Source organism: Pterocles gutturalis, unplaced genomic scaffold, assembly GCF_000699245.1.
Source record: "Pterocles gutturalis isolate BGI_N339 unplaced genomic scaffold, ASM69924v1 scaffold31312, whole genome shotgun sequence".
In the NCBI taxonomy this organism is placed as follows: domain Eukaryota; kingdom Metazoa; phylum Chordata; class Aves; order Pterocliformes; family Pteroclidae; genus Pterocles; species Pterocles gutturalis.
In genome coordinates, this window is record NW_010116438.1 from 2,161 (window position 1) to 23,147 (window position 20,987).

Genomic DNA, 20,987 nt, shown 5'->3' on the forward strand with positions numbered 1-20,987 from the left:
TCAGCTTTATGGTGCTGTTGAAGTGGAGGTGTTCCCTTCTGTTCTCCCAAGACCTTGGGCTGTGTCTGGGAGCACAGGACAGCCAGCCCTGGGGGGAGGCAGCAGAAATCGGGAAGGGGTTATTTGCTTAGCCCCCAGCTTTGTGGGTAAAGTGCCCCCCCTTACTTTCGAGGTCCGTTTTCATTGCTTGGGGACCACTGATGAGTAGACCAAACAATGCCCATTTTATCATTGCTCTGATAAGATATTGTGGTGCTTGGATAGGTTTCAGTGTGGGTTTGCTTGTTTGGGTTTTGTTTTTGTTTTTATTTTCTAACCAGAACGCACAGATAATGTCTGTATATTGTCATAGCAAGCAATTTTTTGAACCATCACCACTGAACCAAAACTGATATTTTCAGAGACAGTATAACCTTAACTTACACTGTATGGCTGTGTTGTGTGTTTAACAGCCTCTGTTTTAATTTATTTTTAAAATACATTCTAACAGCATTAATTTAAAAAAAAAAAGGTATTTATAGAGCTCTTTTCATCTTCTAGAAATGACTGCTGTTACTGCAGGCAACGTTAACTTCAAATGGGACCCCAAAAGCTTGGAGATAAGAACACTGGCAGTTGAAAGACTACTTGAGCCTCTTGTTACACAGGTAGGAAAAAAAGGGGGGGAGCGCAAAAAAAAAAAACAAACCCAAAACCTTCATAAGGATGATTACCTATTTTGGTGTGTTATTTCAACTAAGTAACTTTCAAAGCTTAAATTCTGGAAGTAAAAACACTGCAAAACTAAAGATGAAAAAAAGTGTCCAGGTAATTTCTTCGTTCAGTTTTATTAACAGTTACTAGGCATGAGTCTAGAAACACTGTTCTTCAGCACCCAGTAAGACACAGTGTTTCAATTGGAAGTGCAGAATGCATGTTAGTAATCGAGGTCTGTTTCCAGTATTAACTGGAATCCCTTTAACTGCCAAGCTACTATCTGCACCTCTGAAACAACCTGCCATTTGTTCCCTCCAGATATTCAGATGGGCAGTTGGGTGATCTACTATATAACTTTTTAGCTGGAGTTACTGTTAGAGTCTTTCCTTCAGAGAAATTCTCCTATTTTCTCGAACTTAGCAAACTCATCTTTTTGTCGAAGTTCAGTGGCTGTAACTTACGGCCTACTGTGCTACTTTGAGGAGTACTGGCAGTCCCAAACTTTGTGAATGAGGTGACTAGCAAAATACAGAGAGGAAAGTAGAGTAAGTTGCCTTGTTGCAACTTGCTCGTTGTTTGTAGTACGTGATGAGCTGAGACTACCCAATACAGATGCTCCTCATTAACTGAGAGTGATATTCCCAGCTGATGGGTTTCCCTCTCTGAATCAACCTACTGAGAAGATGGATTCAGCTCTGAAGACCTTTACGTCAGCTCCAGAGCAGTGTGGTGACTAGCTCCTAGCAGGGTTTCAGTCTAAAACATGAAACTTGGAAATACTTGTTGATTGCAGGAAAATTGTGAGTTCAGTTTTGGTTGTTTTAGGGAAATAATGAGCTTTAGAAAGTTCTTTTGCTCTGCATTTGGACAATTGTCTGAAGTACTGTTTTGGACTGAAAAGATGCTGTGTTGCTGGATTTCTGTAGATAATGGCTTCAACCTTGTTTGGGGTATTTTATGCCTGGAGAATTATCCCAAACTAATTATCCCCAACGTGAATTCTTTTTATGTGGTGCCAAATAGCTCTGGCCTATTACTGAGATCGCAGTTTATCGAAAATACAAATAGATCTCAATTCTTAAAATAAAATTTTCAGGTCTGCTGCTGATAAGAAAAATCTCTAAGCAGTTTAGCTGAATTTATAATGCTCATCTAAGGAATCAAGAGGCATGGTAATGTTTAAAGAGACGTGAAAAGCATTTGTTTGTGAGTTTAACCTTTGGAGCTGGCAATAGTGCAGGTATCAGTGATATACATGTCCTTGCTGTCAAATTAATAAACTTACGATTTGTTTCATGTTTTCTGTTTTTTCCCCTCCGTCTACTCCTTTAGGTAACAACACTGGTTAACACTAGCAACAAGGGCCCCTCTAATAAAAAGCGAGGGCGTTCTAAAAAGGCCCATGTTCTGGCTGCTTCAGTTGAACAAGCAACAGAGAATTTCCTGGAGAAAGGAGACAAAATTGCGAAAGAGAGCCAGTTCCTTAAAGAGGAGCTGGTAGCGGCTGTGGAAGATGTTCGTAAGCAAGGTGAGAGCTATGTATCTGATAGCTTGTAAAACTGTGGTTTTTCGGAGTAAGTAGACCTGTTCCTGTTTCCTTCTTGCTGTTATTTCTAGTGTTTCTGTTCCTCTCCACTTGCGCAGATTCTTGGCTTGTCTTGCTGCCTTCCTTGAGGAATAATATGAACTGGGCAGATCTGGCAGTTGGATGTCCCAAGTAGAGAAGAGAAGCAGAAGGGCTGATTATTTGAAGAGCATTTAAAGCTCAGTTTAGGCTAAAAAGTAAATTCCCCCCTTCAAATATTATGGAACTATGTCTCAAATATGTTAATAACTTCAGTATTTGAATGTGTACAAAACAGCGTTGTAGGAGGAAGAGCTGAGAGTTGACTTGACGGAGCCGGATGTCTTGAATATGCAAAATGTAGACAGCAACAAACAGAATGCAAGGACCTTGATTAAATATTCCAGGCTTCCTCCCCCCATGTCTAGTGTTGATTTTTATCATTTTCATTTCACTTTCTTGGAGAAGACCTGCAACAAAAGCCTATGGAGCTGGCTTACTCTAAAATATGCACTAGTAAATATTGTTGCTCATAAATCATTTATCATTCTTCCAGTCATGAGCCTTTTCTATGCTTCAGTGAAACCCAGTCAACTGGTATTAATGGTGGCGGCTGCTGCTGCAAAAAAAAGGAAGCTCATTAGCATTAATTACTTGTTTGGAGCTGAAGTTGCACAGTGATGAAATATTAGTTGAAAATGGTCCAAAGTTCTGGATGAGCCTGGTTGACAGACTAAAAGATCAATGTAAGAAGGCTGCGATATAAGGGGCTAATAATTGAGTTGGCTTAATTTAACAACAACAAACAACAACAGAAGAGACCGCTTTGTCTCAAAACCTGTAATTCTTGGGGCTTGCTTGATTGCTGCTTGGAGTTGGGAGTCAGAGCTCAATCTGTGAGTACCTTCAAATGACTCTTAGCTGTATTAGTGAGCGAGGGAGCTGTACTCAGTCCTTGGGATTGAGAATTTCCAGTAGCTGAATCTGTAGTTGTATGTTACAGTGAGAAGCTGGTAGGAAGGAGAGACTGATATAAAAACCTCCAGGATGACCCTTTCACTTGTTTCTTGGCCCCTGCTTGATTTTGAGACTACGTGTAGATTTGATGCCAAAACCTGCCTGCTCTCTTGGTCTTTGACAGAGGAGGTGGAGTTCATAGCTGAGAGGTGCTGGAGTGAAATAACTTCCCACCTTAATGTTGTTTCACTTCTTCCTCCCTTTTTACTGTCTGCAGCTTGTGTGAAATCTGATACATGGAGGGGATAGCCCTGCCTGTTTCCTGAAGCTGAGTGGAGGATGATTAGGCTTCAGGGATTCACCTGAATACAACTGGTGCCCAGTGCTGTTTGTGGGGATGCAGTTGCAGCGCAGCTGGGATGCTGGGGCAGCACGACTGGGGATAAAAGCCATCACGTTGCCAGTGTTCTGTCAGGTTTAGCAGAGCAGTTCTTCATAAGGAAATTAAAAAACCAAACAAACCTTTGAGGAAATTAGAAGCAAATGGTGAAAAATGAGATACAACAGCAAGAAGGCTTATTGCTGCCGATGCCCAGGGGAGGATTGCTGTTCTCAGTAGTGCTAATAACAGCAAGGAGATAGAAACCGTCAACATGCATGTTTATATATAGTCCATGCACTTCAGAACTGTTTCCAGTATTGTGGTAGACCAGTTGAACTCATGATCTGGAGAAATGAGGGAAGTGTAATACAAAGCCTGCGTGTGTGCTTAGCAAAACCTGCTTTTATCTGCCTTTTGCAATGGGGGCAGAAGTGGAGAAGAAGGTCTGGGTGTCTTGGTCAGCAGTACGGTGCTCATGAACTGGTGGCATCTGTGTGGCTGATGGCAGCAGTGGGATTATAGATGTGTAGCGCAATTTGTCTTCAGCAGAAGACAGGAAAATAGAATTAATAATGCCTCTATTTAGAATAGGGAGCAGTTTCGTTACCATAATAAAAAAAGATGAATGAATGTAGACAGAGGTTATGAAGATGATTAGGACAATAGATAACTTGTCTCATCAGAGAAAATTAAAAATTTTTTTAGCCCAGCAAGAAGAAGATTGAGAGGGTACATGATTTTAGTGAGCACGCTTGTTCATAAAATCCCGTTCTTGGGGGGTAAAAACAAAGAAGTGAAAAGAGCTATTTAGAATGAGTGATAGTATGGTTACATATTAAATCAATATGAGTGGATCTTCAAAGTCTTCCTGATTTTTACAATGGAAGAATAAATTACAGCTTGCTTTAAATATTAAACAAGTTAATGAAATATCCTAAAGTAAGATTTCTGGCGCTTTGAAGCTTTGGACTTTTGACTTCTTTTAAAGTAGTGAAACTTCTGAAAGTAAAATTTTGAACAGAATGGTGGAGAAAAAGAACCCAGGCGTTTTTCAGAATAGATCCTGCTGTGGTTATAGAAAAGACAGTACTGGGAAGATGTCTGGTGTGAATGTCTCTGATTTCAGAATCCTTACAGCATTTGTTACATTACTTTCTGCCACTGGAGTTTTGCTGGGTCATAGAAGAGGCAATATTGGTCTTGCCCACCCTTGCTCCGTGCACAGTAAGCTCTTGGTAGGGTTTTACCTTCTTATGAAGCACTGAAGACTTGATATGATCAGCTCTTCTGGTGCTGTTGGGAGGTGTTTTAGAAATGAATCAGTTTCTTACCTGGGTGCTTGGCACTGAGGCAGGTTGCAAACTCCAGGGTCGAGAAGGAAATTTCTTTCAGGTCAGACTGACCAGGCTATTCCCATTCTGGAGTATTTCTAACCATAGCTCACTGCCTCTCTGTGTCTGTATGCTAGTGTGAGGGCCCAGGGTACTAGCTACGCTTCTACTGTTGTGTTGGTTCCTATGGTAACTTTACATAAAAGACCAAAAATTAAAGCTTAAAATTAAAAAGCTTAAGCCTGTGCCATAGGGCTTGAGGTAAGAGAACAGAAGAATGGTCTCCTAAGTCCTGTGGACTTTGATCGTGTTTCATGGTTGCGATTGCAGGGCAGTGAACCTACTGATGCAGCATGGTGTTTTTGTGCCCTGTGTTTCTGAGTGAGGCTTTCTCCAAAACTGAACAGCGAGGCAAATTATGAAAGGGTAAAATGTTTTTTTCTCTGTACTTCACACAAGATGCACAGCTTAAGGATTTCCAAGGAACAGAAGGAGGCCAGTTGCAGAGTAACTTGAAGTTTAACACTGAATTCTTCCTGGAAAACTCAACTGTAAAATTCTATTGTGAACAGCTAGCTTAGTTTCTTGGAAGAGTGCAAAGAGTTCTCGCTTGGTTTACTGCAAAAAAAGTATTTTGTGGGTGTACCACTTGTATTAGAAGTAATCTTCCAGCCAAGGACTCAAGACCTTTGAAAAGCTGTCACCTCAGGGAGCTCTGAGATGCCTCTTAGCAAACTGTAGGAGGAGTGTTGTAGGCAGTATATGGATTTAATTGAAGACAAGATTAAGGAATTAACAGAAGCTTTTGTTTCCAGAAGTATCAACTCCATGTTGATGTGGCAAAAGGAAATAAAGGGCCTTGTCCTTTGTAGTAGAAACCAAGGGCAGGCTGTTGTGACACTCATGGCAGACATTCAAGGTGGCCTTAGCGGTAAGAATGTATCTTCAGTATCTAGAGTAGCAGAGTCTTGAAACTCTGTCACGTTTTCCTTCATTTGGTGGGGAACAGGCAACCTCTAGGGAGCTGTGATAGGGTGTTGGGAGCAGGCAGAGGTATGGCCTGACAGCATTTCTAATACTTGGCAAAGCAACCTGGAGATGGGCTTTGAACTGGAAGGTGCTGAAGGGTACGAGGTGATGTGTGGGTGTGAATTTCTACCTTGGAAAAAAGCATCAGTGCCTGCATGTGTGTCCCAGGTCTTCCCTGCCTTGCCTGTCTTTTCCCCAGCTTTCCCATTCCGTCAGTGTTCATATAAAGAAAACCCCCTCCGTCATGGTCATCGTGTACTGCGCTGCTGAGGACGATTAATAGGGCTGTCTGAAAGTGCTGTCAGACCCTGTGGGCATGGTGGGAATGAGACTAGAAAATGGTAATTTCCCTTTGATGGGCTAAAATCTTGCTATTTCTGAAATGGGCTTTGTTCCATTAGATTTAATTGAATTCTTAGTGCTTTATTGACAAGATCATAGTATAGCTACCGTTGCCTCTTCTTTTCTCAACTCCGTTTTATTATCTTTCCCTTGTAATATCTAGTGAAAATCTAAGGTTATGTTGGAAAACCAGATTACTCATATATGAATTCGTACCAGCTGTATAATCTGAGTCTCATAGTCTGACTCCTCTGCAGTGTCTTTCTTTTAACTCTTCAAATCCTGCTTTCAAACTTGCTGTGTTACCTCTGGTTCAAATTTTGAAAATGAGAAGATTATGCTGGATCCAGTTTGAACTGCTAATGTGTACACATAATGCAGTAACTGCATACTTTGGTCAGGGCAGAGTTGCCTCTTACCCTTTGAATCTAGTAAAAATAACTAGCTCATGTTGTTTTTTCTTTGTAAAAGAAGTCTGAAAGCCAGCTTTCTTTAATTTGCAGAAAAAAAAACCTATATGCAACAACTTTAAATATAATCTTCCTTTAATTCTGGGAAGCTGGTTATCTTCTGACACCCTGACAAGCTGTTTGAAACTCACTAAATGTTTTAAAGTCTCTTTAAAATAAAAGGGAACAACATTTTATTTCAGGACTGGCTTGCAAGGATGCAATTTAAGAGATGAGTAGAGGATAATTTTGGCTTTTAACTTTGTTAGCAATTTCTGAGACAGATGAAGTGAGTGGCTAACTTAACTCTCTAAATTGTTTTAAGTAGGAAATACATGAAAACAACATTCTTCTCTTATGGGAGTGGGAAATTTGGGAATTTTACATATAAGTAAATAAGGGAGGAAATATCTGAAGTGAGTTTTGGTTCTGGCATATATCCTTAAATCCTGAGATTGTTAACAGAGTTCATACTTGTGGTGGTGACATTAATTTCACTTCCAGAAGGAATAAAGAAAGGGTCATGTCAGCTATGGAGGGGTTTTATGGTCTCATGGCTGGTTGCAGTTTTTCAGCATTGGAGATGCATCGTCTTTCACCCATCTGGAAATTCCGAGGCTCTTAACACTTGTTAAAATAACGAGTCATGTTCTTCAAAAAGGTGGGTAAGGGATTGCTTTAGATTGATATTTATAGCTGGTCTGTACTTGGACAGAAGCTTTTTTCATTCATCACAGTACTGAAGTAGCATATTTTTTGTCTTAAAATGTTGTATGCCACTCTTCGTCATATTATTTAAGCTGATGGAAGGGTGTTACATAGGAGGGAGCATTTGAACAAAATCGAGTATCTGGATGTAGTTGCTTGGACAGGCTGGCAGCTGTGTTTGGGCCGTATTTAGTTGCAAAGGTGTAGAGTGCTTGGATGCTAGAAACTCTTTCAGGGCAAGATACTGGTTGCTTAATGGTAAATATGTGGATGGTTAACCCCAGGCTCTCTAGTTGAAGGTATTTTTGAGTAGTTAAAATAGTAGTTTAAAAAAAAAAAAGTTGTTAAAATAAAATGGAAATACTTCCTATACTGGGGATGTGCTGCACTGATTGCCTAGCTGTGGGAGCACGCAAGCTGTTGCCAGGGTGATGCCACTGCATCATCTTGAGATTTCAGTGCAAATCTCAACCAGCCTAATTTCCTAGTGGGCTTGATGGGAATCACTGTCAGCTTTCACTTGTGAAACGCTATTTGAGGTTCTTACCCGAGATGTGCTATTTTTGTTTTCGCGTTTGGCCACATGGACTCTTTTTCGTATAGGTTTGGGAAGCCTCTGACACAGCAGTTAGTTATAATGCAGCTTGCCTGCTTTCTGGTCATCTCCAGCTGCCCTCAAATCCTTGGCCTTGAGTTACCCGGTGTTTTCTAAACCAAATCCTAGCTGTTCCAACAAATATTTTTGAAATGCAAAGAGATCCAAGAACAATAATGTGGATTTCAAAATTTGCTGCTCTGTAGGAACTGTGGTACTGGAAGCAAAATGCTGCCCCAGAAAGAGGGGGGAGAAAAAATTTATTCCTCTGACTACATGCAGACATGACTTTTATGCTTTCCGAATGCCTTCTGGAGGAATTTCTCTAGCTGTGTAAAGTGGCCTTTGCTTTTCATAGTTAACCAATAGCATTGTTACCATCTGAAACCCAAATTCTTTCCTCCTGCACCAGATGCAGACCCACAGGCTATAAAACATTGAAGCGTTTTACTAAGCGGTGCCTTGCTTTGAATGCAAACGAGGGCATATCCAGCCAGGTCATCGCTCGGAGTTGTTTACAGTCCCATGAGCTGTGGCGTTTCCTTGTGTGTTTACAGTACTTTCTGCTGCTTTCTGTTTAACTCCTACACGCACACAAATCAAAGCTTTTGCTTAAGCTTTGAAACCATTGTAGTTTGTCAAATAACTGCAGTCCTGCACGTAATAGCGAAGGCAAGCTGAATTTGTGTCTCCAGAGGATTCTGGCATATTAAAGCACCTGTACAATTGGAAATGGGGGCCAAAGTGTTGTTTCCCAGCCCTTCCTCCCTGCACAAACCTCTCTACCCTGATACCTTGTGGTAACTGTACTTAGAGGCAGCTACATGTGATCTTACCTGCTGGCTGTATTTAGGAAAATGTGTTTTATTTTCAAGACTTAGGTTGACTTTCCCAGGAATCCTGACAACCCCTTAAGAAATGCTGTTTGATGTTCAAGTCAAACCATCTTCTCCTCTTGCACAGGTGACTTGATGAAGAGTGCTTCGGGGGAGTTTGCGGATGACCCCTGCTCTTCCGTGAAGCGAGGGAACATGGTCCGAGCGGCCCGCGCCCTCCTCTCTGCCGTTACTCGATTGCTGATTTTGGCTGACATGGCAGATGTCTACAAGCTGCTTGTTCAACTTAAAGTAGTAAGTGTAACTCTCTGCTGTGATGCACTTTGCTGTGCCTGGCATGCCAAGCCTGCTCTGTCAAGTGGCTTTGTTTCATGCATGTGTGCTGACCCCGGTATGCGCACTGTCAGCGGCTTGCTTCTGGAGCAGGGAGGTTTTTAGGATTTTTCCTCTGAGCAAAACACGTGCAACGAATGTTTGTCGCTTTGTTTTTATGCTCATTGTCAGCAGCTTTTGACACTGTATTGTACTTTATTCTGAACTTTTAGCTCTGAAACTGATTGCACTATGGTCTGCAACTGCAGGCGATAACCAGCTTTTTTTCATGTTGAAGAAATAATTTGGTTTCCTTATAACCAGTACTCCCTTGTAGCTACTAAGGATGAGTAGCTTCTGTAGAGTAAGTAAAGTGAATGTGGAATATTTGAGGAAGCCTTTTCTTCCCATGAGCAGGAGGGTGGGTGGTTTGTACAGAATTTGAAATGAAATGAGATTTGATACTAGGCCTGCTTTTGTGGCAGGGCTTTGAGGACACTCCTTGTGTGCCCTTTGGCCACTACCACAGTTCTGCCAGGGCCTTGGACTCCTTCGTCCTCTTTCAAATGCATGTATGTGGCTGTCTCTGGTGACTATGAAGTAATAGCTAAGCCTTGAGTGCTATTAGCCTTTGAAGTATCTCTCCAAAAAATAAGAGGGCAGGGGATGATTACTTTCTCTGTCTGCTGTGAAGTACATTCTGAATTACTTTCTGAACTGTGGACTGGGTTACTTGGAAAAATATGTGAAAATATGTTCTTTTAGGTGGAAGAAGGTATCTTGAAATTAAGGAATGCTGGCACGGAGCAAGATTTGGGTATCCAGTACAAAGCCCTCAAACCAGAAGTGGACAAGCTTAACATAATGGCAGCCAAAAGACAGCAGGTATAGTGATGGCAGCTTTTTCTTCTGTATGTTACTTGTCTTTTTCAAAATAAGAAAATAAGGCAGTCTTGCTGCTCTTGGGCAGTACACAGTGTTGCTAATAATTTTTTTCCTTTTTTGTGTTGCTGAGTACTTTGTGTCACACTTCAGTGTTTAGGAAATTTGAGCTTGCCTGGTAAGCAGAAAGTCTGCTCACTGTGGTGTACTGCTTCTGATGGAATTTGTTCTAGAAGTGTTTATGTTAATACTTTAGTACCTTAATGAAATGCTGCTTCCCAAGAATTGCACTTCCCATTTTGAAGCCATGCAGGTGTGGGTAATGAAAGAGAATTGAGGTGTGATTTGGTGCCTGTTGTACTCACCACTAGACCACGCTGCCTTTGTGGTTTGCACAGACTGACTGAACATATCCAATGTCCTGCTTTCAGCTGGGGCAGAGCTAGCTTTCTGCCTAGTAGCTAGAATAGTGCTGTGTTTTGGATTCAATATGGCGTTTGGTATGAGGAGAATGTTGAAAATATACTGATGCTTTTAGTTGTTGCTAAGAAATCAAGGATTTTCCAGCTTCCCTTGTTTTGCTGGTGTGCAGGTGCACAAGGAGCTGGGAGGGAACGTAGCCAGAGCTGTGAACCCAAACTGGCCAATGAGATATTCCATATTGTACAACGTCCTGCTCAGTGTTTGAATGAGAGGTGGCCAGAAAGCTCTTTCTCTCTCTTCTGAGATTGTGGTTTCGGGATTTTCTCTCTTCTGGGATCATTAGTTGGGAACAGGCTGGCCATTGGTCAGTGGGTGGTGAGCAATTGCTCTGTGTATCACTCATTTAATGATGATGATGATGATTAGTTTATTTCAATTATTAAATTGTTCTTATCTCAGCCCACGAGTGTCCTTACATTTACCCCTCCAATTCTCTCCACTCTCCCCTCGCTTGGGGGACAGTGAACAAGCGGCTGTGTGGTGTGTGGCTGCTGGCTGGGTTTAAACCATGACATCCACTTAAACGAGGGGCAAAAGTCATGGCTGGAAATAGAATTACAGCTCTTTCCGACAAAGTGAGTGACAGTGCTGGCTAGTCCTGCACTGAAATGCCTCTATCTGAGAAGGGATTTAAAATCCCGTTTGTTATGTATTCATTTTATGTTTGCATAGCTTGTGCTTAACCTTAAATTGTGTGTAAAATTTGTTTTGTTCAGCATCACTGTTGTGACTCATTCTGGTGTAGGTAAGTTTTCAAAAGAAAGCAGAGGTGTGGGCAGTCCCGTTTATCAGAAATAGCATAATTCTCTGAGAGCATTATTTGTTTGCTTGCTCTGCTGGTATGTACAAACCAAAACTGCTTATGCACCTCTGACACTGCTTAGGTTTTTTGCACAGATTCATCTTTGAAAATAAACTGGGCACAGTCTAAAATGGATTGCCAGTTGGTTATGTATCTAAAATCTGATTGCAGTAAATGGGAGCAGGGTTGTGATGGCAATGTATAAATGTTCTTAAACTGCTTTGTGATGGATTGTTCCACACTATGGGAAGTGGTTGTACTAAATCTGTAAATCTGTAAGCCTGTTTGGAATGCCCTCCCTGCTTAGCGTGCATCTTAGAGGTCACATATTACCCATTCATTTTGAAGAGTCTGTCAGATTTTTTCCCTTTCTCAGTAAGTCAGCCCACTTCTTCATTTTCATCACCTCTTCGTTAGATTTAAGAGGGAACTTCAAAATGTTCATACTGCTAATAACTGTGTTCATTCTTCCTTTTATAAACTTCCTGCTGGTGCTGGCCTCGGAAGCTTTATCTATTCATAGTGCTTCTATTCCCAAACAGAGGTGATGGTGCTTTAGAGAATTGCAGCAGTGTTTGGGAAAAGACCTGTGGACTCGCTTGCTAATCTTAAATTAGTGGCAATTATAGTCATTGGATTAATTTTGTCTCATTGGAGATGAACAAGAAGTTGAATGAGGTGATATACTTGTTCTTCTAAAATTAAGTACTTGAGTCTCTTGAGGAGAGTAAACTCCCATCTTCTAGGTGCAATTAAAGAAAATATTCTGGTCGTGAGTCTTGGAGTTTAAAGATGATCTTGCTTCTCATGTGCAAGACAAGATTGCAGGGGAAGCCTCTTGTTTGTTTGATAGTTAACTGAAGAACCAAGCTAATTTTTATCTAAAATTGTACGGTATTCTGTTTTGAGGATTTCTTTGTGACTTTGTAGATGTAATGCAAACTGGAAGGAGTGGGGAGAAAAATGTGTGCTTGCAGCTTCTGTCTCCTTCTGATTTACAGGTGTTACCAGCTTTCAAAATGCTGGCCCTCTGCTGTGGTGAGGAGCAACAATCCGACCTCAGATTTTTGAATTGTGGAGTTGTGAATTGACCCACAGTACTTCTTTTTTTTTTTTTCTTTTATAAAGTTGTTGTGTTTTGAAATTAGTTGAGCCCTTAAGAATAGGGATACTCAATCAGAAGACAGTTAGATTTGAGCATACTGGGCAAAGAACCTGCCTGTCTTTGAAGGTGCAGGGAAAAGGTGTATAGATGTTAAGTGTGAGGAGTATTCTCAAATACTTTTTTCTTTAATTGTCTTAACAGGAGTTGAAAGATGTGGGTCACCGTGATCAAATGGCAGCAGCCAGAGGAATTCTGCAGAAGAATGTTCCCATTCTTTACACAGCGTCCCAGGCCTGTCTGCAGCACCCTGATGTAGCTGCTTACAAAGCCAACAGGGACTTGATCTACAAACAACTTCAGCAGGCGGTCACGGGTATCTCCAATGCGGCTCAAGCAACTGCATCAGATGATGCTGCCCAGCAGCAGGGTGGAGGTGGAGAGCTGGCTTATGCGCTGAACAACTTTGATGTAAGTTTTGAACCCTTTATGTAAAAAAAAAAAAGTAACTTCAGCTCTTGTGTTTGTTACCTGATTTACTAGCAACAGCTTGCTGTTATTTATATTGCTTGAAAAATCATTTTCTACTGAAATACAGCAAGTCCCAGGTAAAGTAGGCTTTTATTTTTTTAAAAAGCCTTTCTAAACTAGGATTGATGGAATATAGGAAGTTTTATATATGCAGTTCTTGGTGATTGAAGGCTGTCAAGTTAAACTAGCTCTGAAATAGCAGTTAGCCTACTGCTACATTAGATGTAAGCCCTTGGTTTATTTGAAATTGATTATTTTGTAATATATTTGTGTAATGTATTCTTGTAGGTGACAGAAATGACTTATTAAAAGTGAATAATCTATTTGAAATTGCCAAAAGTACCTATTGAGAGGAACACAAAGTGGGAAGTTCAAGATGATCTTTGGGGATGAAGTCATGTCACACTGATGTGTTGTACTGATCCGTCATGTTCTTTTTCTTGCCTTCAGTAAGTTGCTGAGGGTAGCCATGCATTTTTACTGAGAACACTTTCCTTTTGAAGCTGGTATTCTGCGTCTACCACTGATTCAGCCTCTGAATTTTAAACACCTTGGCACTAACTTACCTCTAAAACTTTATTTAATATTGCAAAGCCATCACTCAAAAGGTGTTTAATACTTTTGCTTTTGCCAGATATTGCTCACTTTCTCCTTTTTGCTCTTACCACTCTTGTTCCTCCCCTGCCTTACTCTTTCTGCTGTGTTTCTTTTACCAGGATAAAGTACTGTTTTGAGTTCTCCCCGTCCCTGGTGTGAAGCTTTTCTGTGTGATCTCTTGGGTAACAAGAGGATGTCATGGTTATCTTGATTTTTGTGACTGATTTCAGTTTTAAGTCTGCTTTTCTTAAATTCCATCAGTTGTGTGTTCAGCTACGTAAGCCTTAAGACAATGCACCTGAGGGATTGCAGGTTTGAGCAGGAGTCTGTGGGAGGGGAAGGCACATGGTGTAACAGCACACAGTATTAAGGACTGGCTTGGGTATGTAGAATTGAAGAAGCAATTCAGTTCAGGTTCATAGACTGGCTAATCTAGCTCAAAGCATTTAATATGATTTCTGATACATGGCCTTATTTTACTATATGAACTCTCTACTATATAGCCAGACATTTTTTTTTTTGAGTGTTGCAGTTCACATGGAGCTTTTGAGCTTTTAGTTGTGCTTTGTGAGGCTCTCTAATAGCAGGGCTTGTTCAGCAGCCCAGCTTTAGCGTGTGTTGTACGCAATAGCTTTGTCTCATTCCTGCCATAGGATACAGGCAAAACAAATGTGTTCAGGTTCTCAGCAGATGTTATCCCTGCACTTCATTTCCTGTTGGCGTTTGAGTATTATTGCACTTCTGTAATAGAAGCTTTGGCCCCAAATGCTCCAGTGTTTTTACTGTGATGGTAAAATATTAAATGACTACCAGAAGATAACAAGATAATCATTATATCTGTTTTTGATGGTGCAGTTCTGGAGTTGTAGTGTACTACCATTGTATTATCTGCACAGCTAAAAGTTTCAGGAAAAACAAGGAGTGTGTTAGAGAACACATGCCGTGTTCTAATCCTGCCACGAAGGCTGTGTGCACACGAAATGTGCTGGCTGGAGGGAGAAGCAGTGGTTGTGACGTTGCTGTTGAAGTTTGCTAGCATACAAACTGATGCAATAACTCCCATTTCAACTAACTTTGGGGCTGTTTTTGTAGTTAGCAACATTCTCCCCTCCTGCCCCCATAGTGGGAAGAAAAACCACCCAAATCCTAAACAAACCACCAAACCTTAAAATGGCCAAATTATTTATCCGTAATAAATTGCAAGCCTGTTTAAATAAACCAATTAAAGGTACTCACAAGGTGATAAATACTACCCTGCCTCTCCCTGGTGAACTTCTGTGGGTGTGGGATTGGCCCCTTGAAAAGCCGATCCATCAGTACTGCTGTTTCAGCCTTAGGTCTCTGTGTGAGCTGTGCTTAGTAGTAATACTCGGTCAAGATAAACCTGTGATAGTTTTCTGCTGTGAAAAAATTGATTTATGTGCTGTTTGAAATATTTGTGTTGATGTTTCACTCTGAGAATTTTTGAGAATACTTTTGTATTTACCTGTATAACAGTGAAGAGAAGAAAGACTGGATAAACTAAGACAACAGAGCACTATATATAGGGCTAATTTTTGACATTTGTTTTCCTTGGGTTTTTTTGTTCATGATGGGATAATTATATCTGGCAAGTTAACTGGTGAAGGCATGTCTGGATTGACATGTAGTTAAGTAGAGTTCTGTACTTAGAACCTTATTTGTGCTGGCACATTTGATTTTTGCCATTCATATAATGAGGCTTCCTGTGGCCAAGTTCTGTTTAACTGTCAAAGCAGCACAAGAAATGACTAGTAACATAATCTGCTGAGGAACTTTTTCATAATTTTATGAAACTACTAATGAAAATCATCCTCGGTGCCAAAATTGCATATTGTTTGCCTTTTGTGCCTTATCAGGGGTTTGCTGTAAACATTGGTTGTCTTGGATGACCTAACAGTAACTTACTACTTGGTCCGCTTATGAATTTCTAAAACCTTTATTTTACTAGAAACAAATTATTGTGGATCCATCGACCTTCAGCGAGGAACGTTTTAGGCCTTCCCTGGAAGAGCGCCTGGAGAGCATCATTAGCGGAGCAGCCCTGATGGCTGATTCATCCTGCACACGTGATGACCGACGGGAACGTATAGTTGCTGAGTGTAATGCAGTGCGACAGGCCTTGCAGGATCTACTTTCAGAATACATGGGGAATGTGAGTATCTTCTGTTCTGTTTGTGTGTTTTTTAACTCCATGTGATTATCTGAAATGTGGAATTGAAGCTGTGTGTCTCAAAGCTGATTTGTTCTGTTCCCAAGCAGAATTCAAACATGAACCAGTAGTCCTGAAAGGTTTGTCAGGAGGCAAGATCAAATGTACTTAAATCATAAATGATACTTATCTTAAAATTGATCTCTAGTCTTCAAAGCAACTGTTATCATATAGCATTAATCCTTCGGCACTGTTTTTATTTTATGACTGCTAATATTGGTTTGTATAGAAATTCAATAGAATTAGTCTTGCTTTCTTCCTCCTCGGTTTACATAAGGTAACTTGGCTTATGGAAGAAGTAGTACTTCACTTCTGTTTCTTTGCTTCTGTTGCTTCTGTTCAAGGTTGGAAAGGTTGACTGTGTCATCTTTTTAGCTAAAGGCATAGATTCTCAGAATCAAGTTAATTTTGCTACTCAGTTTGAGTGGAGGTGATGTACAGAGTTAAATATTTAGTAAGAAATCCTGAGAGCAGTTTGGGATAACTATTGGACTCTGAGCAGTTTTCTTCCAGTGTTTAGGCATTTAATGTGCACACAGTATTTGAAGCTTGAGAGTGTTTCTACGGTTGGAATGTCATGTCATGCGGATAAGCTGCTGCATTTGAGGGCAGCATGATATAATGTTGGACTTCCCTCCATTGCCTCTTTGTTTTTGTCTCGGTGGGTTTTAGTGTGAATAGCTTTTGCTGTGTTGAGAGATGAGGTTGGGATATCGTAAGATTTAGACTACGTCTAATTGTTAAATACTGTTAAAGTTTATTTCAGATGACAAGTTGCAGAAATGGCAACAATTAAGCCAACTATGTGTAGCACTGTGGAGAGTAAAATTGGCTGAGGAAATCTTAATGAGTTGAAACGAGGTCTTATGCTTTTGAGCATGTTTGAGGTAAATCTTAGTTCAGAGGTACCTCTTTTAGACAGTAGAATTTATTTAGGAACATCACTGTATTGTGTACCATGCCTTCAAATCTTTTGGTGAAAACTAGTTCAGTGTAGAGTAAAACTGGTCCGAAGGCTGCCATGTGCAGATTGGGGTGGTATAATTTGGAGAACAGATGCAGTGTGTGGTACAGAGAAAGTAAAACAAGGATTTCTGTTTACCAAAGACAAGGACAAAGTAATTGAACGTCTTATATAGCCCGCAGGCTGAGCTAGGTACTTCATGTAGTCTGTCTTAATTGCTTGTGAAAGTAGCTTGCACTCAGCAGTGACATTATATAGAACTTAAGACTGTAGCTGGGAAGCAAACCGCTAGGCCATGCCATTTAAAATTCCTGGTGGTTTATCAGTATATGATGCATCTCTAATAAATAATCCCTCAAACAGATGTGCTGCTGGACCGAATGAAGCCCTATTGGCATGATTCAGAGTAAAACATCCACCAAATGCTAATTAAAAATATGGAAGAGGTAAATGCTTGGTCTTGCACATGAGAGTTGGTGGTGTTTCTCTCTTTGAAAGTTGGTCAGTGCCCATGTAAGATTGCAGAGCTCTGACTTCCTTTCACCAAAATGCCCATCCTCCTCCTCAGCTGTGTGCTGTTGTCTCTGATATGCAAGTTAAAGTAATCATGCTGAGATGGAAGGAATGTATTCCCTCTGTTATCTCTTTTAACACATTGTGAAATTTGTGGAGCATACTGAATTTTTTTAAGTCACTGCTATGTTATGATTGTAGACAGTGTGGTTGGGGAAATGAGATTAGAAATTCAGTGAAATGGAATGGAAAAAGCAATTGGTAAATTATGGTGAAAATGTGGGGTGGTGTGTAAAAATCCATACTGAGGGTAGGAAAAAACCTTCAATGATTAAGCTGAAGAATGAATAATAGTTGGGAATCTGAACAGCAAAAAAGGTTTCATACATCTACAGGAAGCGTAGGGATGTGCTGTCTTACAGTAGTGGTAGAGGAAATGTCATATCATGTATATGTATGATACACCCGCAGCTACAGTACCCAGCCATCTCCTGGTGTGCTTTTCTCCAGTCTCCCTTTGAAGAAGGAAATGAATCGGGTATTAAATCTGTTAATTGCACAGCACTTGCAGTGCATCATAAATCTTGTCTGAGTACTAGAATAAGAGGTGTTTATTGGCCAAGTGTCAAAACTCAGAGAAGACTGGATAAGGAATACACTGGAAAGGTTGAAGCAGGGGAATGGCTCGAGGCAGATTCCCTCTTGGTTTTAAATACCTTCTGTTTTAGTGACTGCCCCTAGTTTTTTGGGTTTTTTTTTCAGGTCTGTGGCAATAAAAAGGCTGTTTCCTGGATAGTTTGTAACTCAAAGTTGAGTGTTTTGGTCCCATGGTTTGACTGTCTCTCTGGGCCTTTCCCCAAGCACCTGTAAGTCTGCAAGCATTGCAGGCTGTGTTATGGTGTGTGGCAGAAGTTTTTATTTGAGTAAATTTTCAGTAATAAACGGAATTGTGTAGAATCTCTTGACCCCTGCGTCATCTGCTGGCATGGTGATGAAGCCTGGCTGTGCCCCTAAAAGAAGGGCAAGATTTGCTTGTTCAGTAGTGTGTGACAAAGGTTTCTGTCTCTCTCTCTTGGATTTGTGTGTGTTTTATTTCCTTTTCCATCTGGCACAGCTATCCTGCCACTTTCAAGAGCAGCCCAACTTGGTCACACTAAATTTTGTGTACCAAGGCCAGTATCTTGTCTCGACAGTGGTCGGTGGTGGATGGCTACAAGAAAGAGGACAGTAACAAGGGAGGTGTGTAGTTTTACTTGCCCAGACTATCCCCCAAGTGCTAGCAGTCTGCAGCTCAGGTATTTCCAGAGCTAGCATTGCTGACTGCATGTGATGGCTACTGATGGACTTTTCCCCAGTAAATCTTGTCTAGTTTCTTTTGGAACCCTTATAAAATTACAGCATCCATAATCTTCTTTAGCAAGGAGTTCTTGCACCTAGGTGATGCATGAAGCAGCATCTCCTTTTGTTTTGAAGCAGAACGACCGTCTGCCTGTTCTGTTGAATGTTTCCTCTGTCTCATTTTGAAAAGACCCTGGAGCAGTTAGTTACTCCCTGCTCATCCTTTTCTATACCACTTATGTTCACAGCTGTATTGTGTAGGAGGCTTCTGTCTTGTCTTCCCCAGAGCAAAGTCCTGTTAGGTTCTTGCCGTAAAAGGGATATTCATGCCTTGTCTCAGCTTTGGCCATGCCGTTATCAAACAGCATGGTAGGTGAGGATGGGATTTGTAGGGTGAGTTAGGACTCAATGCCTGCACTTACCTTTGTTTCACAGAAGTTTGCGTCAGCCAGTTGTAGCCTAGTCCTGCAGACAGGGTGCTAGTTAGCATTTGGTGTGATATTGGCTGCCTCCCCGTTTAGGTTAGCTCAAAGGGGGATCCAGCTCATGCCCAAGAAGGCTCTGATTTGCATGCTATGGTTCTCATCTCAGCAATAATTGGGAGATGGGTTTCAGAACCGCACTTCTGGTCTGAGCCAAAATGCTGGTGTAGACACATCCCTCAATCTCCTCTTGTCCCTTATCTGGCTTTTCAGATTCCCTTTGAGATTTGGGGACCCAAGCTACATCTGTCATTCAGGATTCAGGCACACTGTGGACTTGTACAGAGTCATGGTATTTCCTGGTTTTGTTCTTCAGTCCTGTACTAATAATACCTAACGCTTGATTTGCTTTTGGATGGCTGCTGAGCACTGAGGTTTTATCTTGATGAAACTGCTGCCATCAAGATTTAATTTCTGAGCCATAGCAGTGGGAGTGTGTTTCTGTGAGTGTTAAGTTAGATGGTCTTTCCCTTGTGCATCGCTTATTACCTGTGTCCACTGAACTTTTATTACCCAGGCTCTTGGTTTGTAAGCCACATTCCTTAAAATGCCAACTGTTCATCCCTTAATTGTAGCATCTGAACCCTTAGCTTTTTCCCCTCATCTTCCACTTCGCTTAGGGAGAGCTGGTTTCCATTATGGCTTTTGCTCACTTCTCACAATTCCAACAGAAAATAGTTTTCCTTTTTAAACTTGCATTGCAGATCCCTCCTGGATTGAAATAGCAAACATGAATGTCTATATGCATGTGATTTTTATTACTTGGAGGAAGCTTTATTCTTATTGCTAGTGCTGAATGGCAGAGTGAAACTGGGAAGGCCTAACAAAATTCATTGTTGATTTTGACTAGCATTGTAAAAGTGGAGTAGTATAAGGTCTTGGATTCTGGGATCAACTGCCTGGAATGCAATAAATTGACAACCTCAGTCATAGGTAAGGTTTTAATATAACTAATTAATGGCAGGATTCAGATCTTTGTGTGAAGTTGCACTCAGGCATTCTTGGTGTATATTTTATTAATTAAATGAAAAAATTTCAAAGCATATTTGAGCTCAGTTGGCTATGGATACCAGATTTAGGCAGGGGAAGAGGACAGAACAAACCATCTACTTGAGTGATGTTTAAGGTTAATAGCACACCAATGAATTAGTAAGAAAACTAGAATCCTGAGTTCAGCAATATAACGAAATACCACAGAAACAGTCTTTTGTGTCTAACTCCATAATCTTGTGTGGGTAGACGTTGACTCGCTGCAGTTTGCTCCAAATAAAAGTATGAAGCAGAATATTTTTTGGCACTGCTACCAATTTATCCCAGTGTTGCCTTTGCACTAGCAGCTGGTGTGATACCTCTCCTGGTGTAGAAAGCAGGTACAATTCTTGTTGGCCTCCCTGGTTCTCTGTACTGTGCTAGTCAACTCTGCCCCAGATTTATACATGTAGTTTTCATTGTAGTTACATTATCTAAACTGAATTAATAAAAAAGAACAGTGAGCTTATAGAGATGAAGTATTTCTACATTTCTGAGATGCTGGTATGTAGAATGGAGAGGTAAGAAAATGTTTCTACAGACACAAAAATCGACAGACTTTGTCATGATAGGTTGTGCGCTCTTGTGCTGTAGCTCTCCATGGATGTTATTAGTGCAGAACTTGGGCTTTTGATTTTAGCTACTGTGTTAAATACGGTAAATGTAAGAGAGGTTTTGAGGTTGGGGTTTAGTGGGTTAGCAAGTGCTGGAAAGTTAACCGGAAGTTTCCAGTCTGCTCTCAGTTTGACTGCGTTGAACTTGCGGAAGATATCAGTTATCTGATTGACATGCAAGACTGGAAAGAAAAACTTCCTTAAGCTTTTGACAGTCCA

The 20,987-nt window shown here is 40.8% G+C and overlaps 1 protein-coding gene across 1 annotated transcript; it reads left to right on the top strand.

Annotated features, from left to right (window-relative positions):
- The first annotated feature begins 542 nt into the window (after positions 1 to 542).
- On the top strand, positions 543 to 20,243 carry LOC104463260 (catenin alpha-1-like). Its single transcript, XM_010075509.1, has 7 exons — positions 543 to 647; positions 2,029 to 2,224; positions 9,017 to 9,183; positions 9,967 to 10,086; positions 12,675 to 12,941; positions 15,568 to 15,771; positions 20,205 to 20,243. The coding sequence occupies exons 1-7, from the start codon at positions 543 to 545 to the stop codon at positions 20,241 to 20,243; spliced, it is 1,098 nt and encodes a 365-aa protein (XP_010073811.1).
- Positions 20,244 to 20,987: the final 744 nt, after the last annotated feature.

Coding starts and splice junctions, on each gene's coding strand:
- LOC104463260 (XM_010075509.1), top strand. CDS start 543: ATGACTGCTGTTACTGCAGGCAACGTTAACTTCAAATGGGACCCCAAA. Junction 648..2,028: donor TTGAGCCTCTTGTTACACAG/GTAGGAAAAAAA, acceptor CTACTCCTTTAG/GTAACAACACTGGTTAACAC. Junction 15,772..20,204: donor TTTCAGAATACATGGGGAAT/GTGAGTATCTTC, acceptor TACCAGATTTAG/GCAGGGGAAGAGGACAGAAC.